Raw genomic sequence first — 3,389 nt, 5'->3', positions numbered from 1 at the left:
CTGATCCTTACACGGTACACTAACTCAGATTTTTAGACTGATGTAGATTCGAGGAAATCGACATCAGGATCTGTCTTCACTTTGAACGAAGGAGCAATAATATGGCGAAGCATAAAGCAAGGTTGCATTTCTGATTCCACCATGGAGGCTGAGTATGTTGCTGCTTGTGAAGCAGCGAAAGAATCTGTATGGCTTAGAAAGTTCTTAACTGATTTGGAAGTCGTTCCAAATATGCATCTTCCCGTCACTCTTTATTGTGATAACAGTGGAGCAGTTGCAAATTCGAAAGAACCAAGAAGCCATAAGCGAGGAAAACATATTGAGCGCAAATATCATCTCATAAGGGAGATTGTGCAACGAGGAGATGTGATCGTCACACAGATAGTTTCGGAGCACAACATTGCTGATCCATTTACAAAGCCTCTCACGGCTAAAGTGTTTGAAGGGCACCTAGTGAGTCTAGGACTACGAGTTATGTAATCTAGGGCAAGTGGGAGAAAAGGCATGAGTATGTGATGCCCTAGTTTATTGTATTTATGTCTCTCTCTACTCAACGTTATAAAACCCCACTGGAGTTTTAGTCCAAGTGGGTGTTTGTTGGGTTTTATGTCCTAAAACTCATAGTTTGTAAACAAAGACATATTCTATTTTCAATAAAGTTATTACTGATGTTTATTCAGTAAAGATTGTTATTGAATAAAGTGAACTTTACGATCATTAATCTAAATCCAATAAACTAAGAACACTTTGGCTATAGTATGATTACTTGAACTATATGTAGAGTCTCTCTTCATATATGCTAAATCCCTCCCAAGTTTAGTCACTCACCGGATTCAACAATTCTGTTCTAAGGACGGAGGATAGTGGAGAAGACACTAGTGGTGGATCGAAACCGGTTCGTGAGGAAAAAAGAATTTGAACTACAAAAGGTTAGTATTCAAATTCATTAAGTTTTAATACTTATGAACATGCTAGTTATTTACTATAATTGATGTTCTAAAAGTGCCAAAGATCCAAATTGCTTCCGCATGTGTTATATTAGCACCATCAGTGGGCACTACACTCAGATAGTGTGAAGGAGCTCGTTGCAGCTTGGATGTGCTAGAGTGCCCTGCAAGGCTAATTCTCAGTTTGTTGTTTGCAATTATGATCCTCCTAGTAACTAGATTGGGGAAAAGCCTTATGGTTCTTCTTTGTATATTGGGGAATCTCCACAATAATATGATATTGTATACTTTTCTCCCCTAAATGGAGAATGAATGCAATCATGAATTTCTACAATTTTATGATATTGTCTACTTTTCTACCCAAAATTGCAAAAATAAATGGAGAAAATTAACGAGTTTTAGAAATCATATCTTCACAATGGTACGATATTGTCCTCTTTTCTATCCAAAATTGCATAAATAAATGGAGAATTACCGAGATTTAGAAATCACTCGTCTCCACAATGGTATGATCTTTGTTGGATGAATGTCCCACCTCAGCTAATTTAGGGAATGATCGTGGGTTCATAATCAGAAAATACTATCTCCATCGGGGTGAGGCCTTTTGGGAAGCGCAAAGCAAAGCGATGAGAGCTTATGTTCAAAGTGGACAATATCATACCATTGTGGAGAGTCGTGTTCGTCTAACATGGTATCAGAGCCACGCCCTAAACTTAACCATGTCAATAGAATTCTCAAATGTCGAACAAAGAACTCCAAAAGAAAAAAGAAAAAGAAAAGAAGTCGAGGGGAAGTGTTGGATGAAAGTCCAACTCGGCGAATTTAGGGAACGATCATGGGTCCATTGAGGTGAACTCAAAGTGGACAATATCTTCCTAATGGTATGATATTAAGTGCTTTCTTACCAATACTGCAAAAATAAATGGAGAATTACCAAGTTTTAGGAACCATCCATCTCTACACTGATATGATACTGTCTAGTTTGAGATTAAGTACTTTCTGCTTGTTGTCCTGTGAGATTATTCCTTGCTTATAGATTCATGATCATTCTCTTAACAATTTTACACACGGAGAATAGCTCCCAGAATAGCTGTCAAATGTTGTTTGAAGTCAACGGGAATAAATGCCCGCGGCGGAGATGCGAAAAACCAGTCACGATGTTTCGGCATCGAAATCGGGAGACCCACGACGGCAATTAGCTCTGCTGCACATAAGTCAATAGTAATTAAAATATACTATTACTCGAGAGGTAGAAGGTTTTATTTCATCCATGACTATATGTTTTAAGTTACGGTTACTTTTAGAAAAAGAAAAAAGAAATACAAAAATTCACAACTCAATTAGTAGTAAATATTTTTAATCTAAAATTCTTTTTATATAATAAACCCAATCTAAATAGGTTATAAAAATTTTAGGTTAAATTAGTTCATTTCGTTTACTCAAAATTTTAATAAAATATTAACATTATTTATTTATTTTTGAAAATTTAATTAACCAATTCAATTTTAATACATATTTTAAAAAATTGGAGGAGAATAAATAAATAAAATTATGAAACTAAATAAAACAATAAATATATACCTAAAGTAAAAATGTATCTTTTAAGATTAACCATAATCGGGTGGATTAAGTTTCATTAATCCTAAAAAAAAAATCATAAACTAGCTAAATCTAGAAAATTTTCATTTATTTGAAGCTAATCCAAACAAAAATCTAGCTCGTAATTAAACATGGAAGCGAGAATGAATTTATTCTCTTTGAATTCCCAAGCATGACATAATTAGTTCATAATTCATGGTTTTACCCATCACATTCCATATTAAGTTTTCCATCTCTATATAAATCATTCCCTCATTCTCAATCTTCATCTCATCTCTCATCGGAATTATGTGGACTCAAACCCTTCGGATCATGGCCGCTTTCATGGTCACTTTCATTTTCCTCCTCGCCCTAACCAAAGCTCAAAACGCCCCCGGTGACTACCTCGCGCTTCACAACCGAGCTCGAGCCGAGGTCGGCGTCGGGCCCATGCAATGGAGCAACACCGTGGCCGCGTACGCTCAAGCCTATGCGGAAAAAAGAAAGGGTGACTGCGCCATGATTCACTCAACCGGGCCGTACGGGGAAAACATAGTCGCGGGCTACTACCCTGAGTTCACCGGGGCGGATGCAGTGAAGCTGTGGGCGAACGAGAAGCCGCTGTATGATCATGCATCGAATAAATGCGTGGGTGGTGAATGTGGGCACTACACTCAGATGGTGTGGCGGAGCTCGGTGCGGCTTGGATGTGCTAGAGTGCCTTGCAAGGCTAATTCTCAGTTTGTTGTTTGCAATTATGATCCTCCAGGCAACTATATTGGGGAAAAGCGTTATGATTCTTGGGTGGTATGAAGAGATTTGGTTTTAAAATTTTTATGAATATTAATAAAGTTTGTGAGAGAA

General features: G+C 37.3%; 1 protein-coding gene across 1 annotated transcript; it reads left to right on the top strand.

Annotated features, from left to right (window-relative positions):
* Positions 1 to 2,858: 2,858 nt before the first annotated feature.
* Positions 2,859 to 3,332, top strand: LOC111475189 (basic form of pathogenesis-related protein 1-like; the record flags this gene model as incomplete). The annotated part of the gene is made up of 1 exon (XM_023119827.1): positions 2,859 to 3,332. A coding segment is annotated over exon 1 (474 nt), but the record flags the coding sequence as incomplete, so codon positions are not given.
* Positions 3,333 to 3,389: the final 57 nt, after the last annotated feature.

The sequence above is a fragment of the Cucurbita maxima genome, unplaced genomic scaffold, assembly GCF_002738345.1.
Source record: "Cucurbita maxima cultivar Rimu unplaced genomic scaffold, Cmax_1.0 Cma_Scf01095, whole genome shotgun sequence".
Taxonomy (NCBI): Eukaryota; Viridiplantae; Streptophyta; class Magnoliopsida; order Cucurbitales; family Cucurbitaceae; genus Cucurbita; species Cucurbita maxima.
Note: the sequence above shows the minus strand (reverse complement) of the source record. Positions and strands in the feature narration are given on the sequence as shown.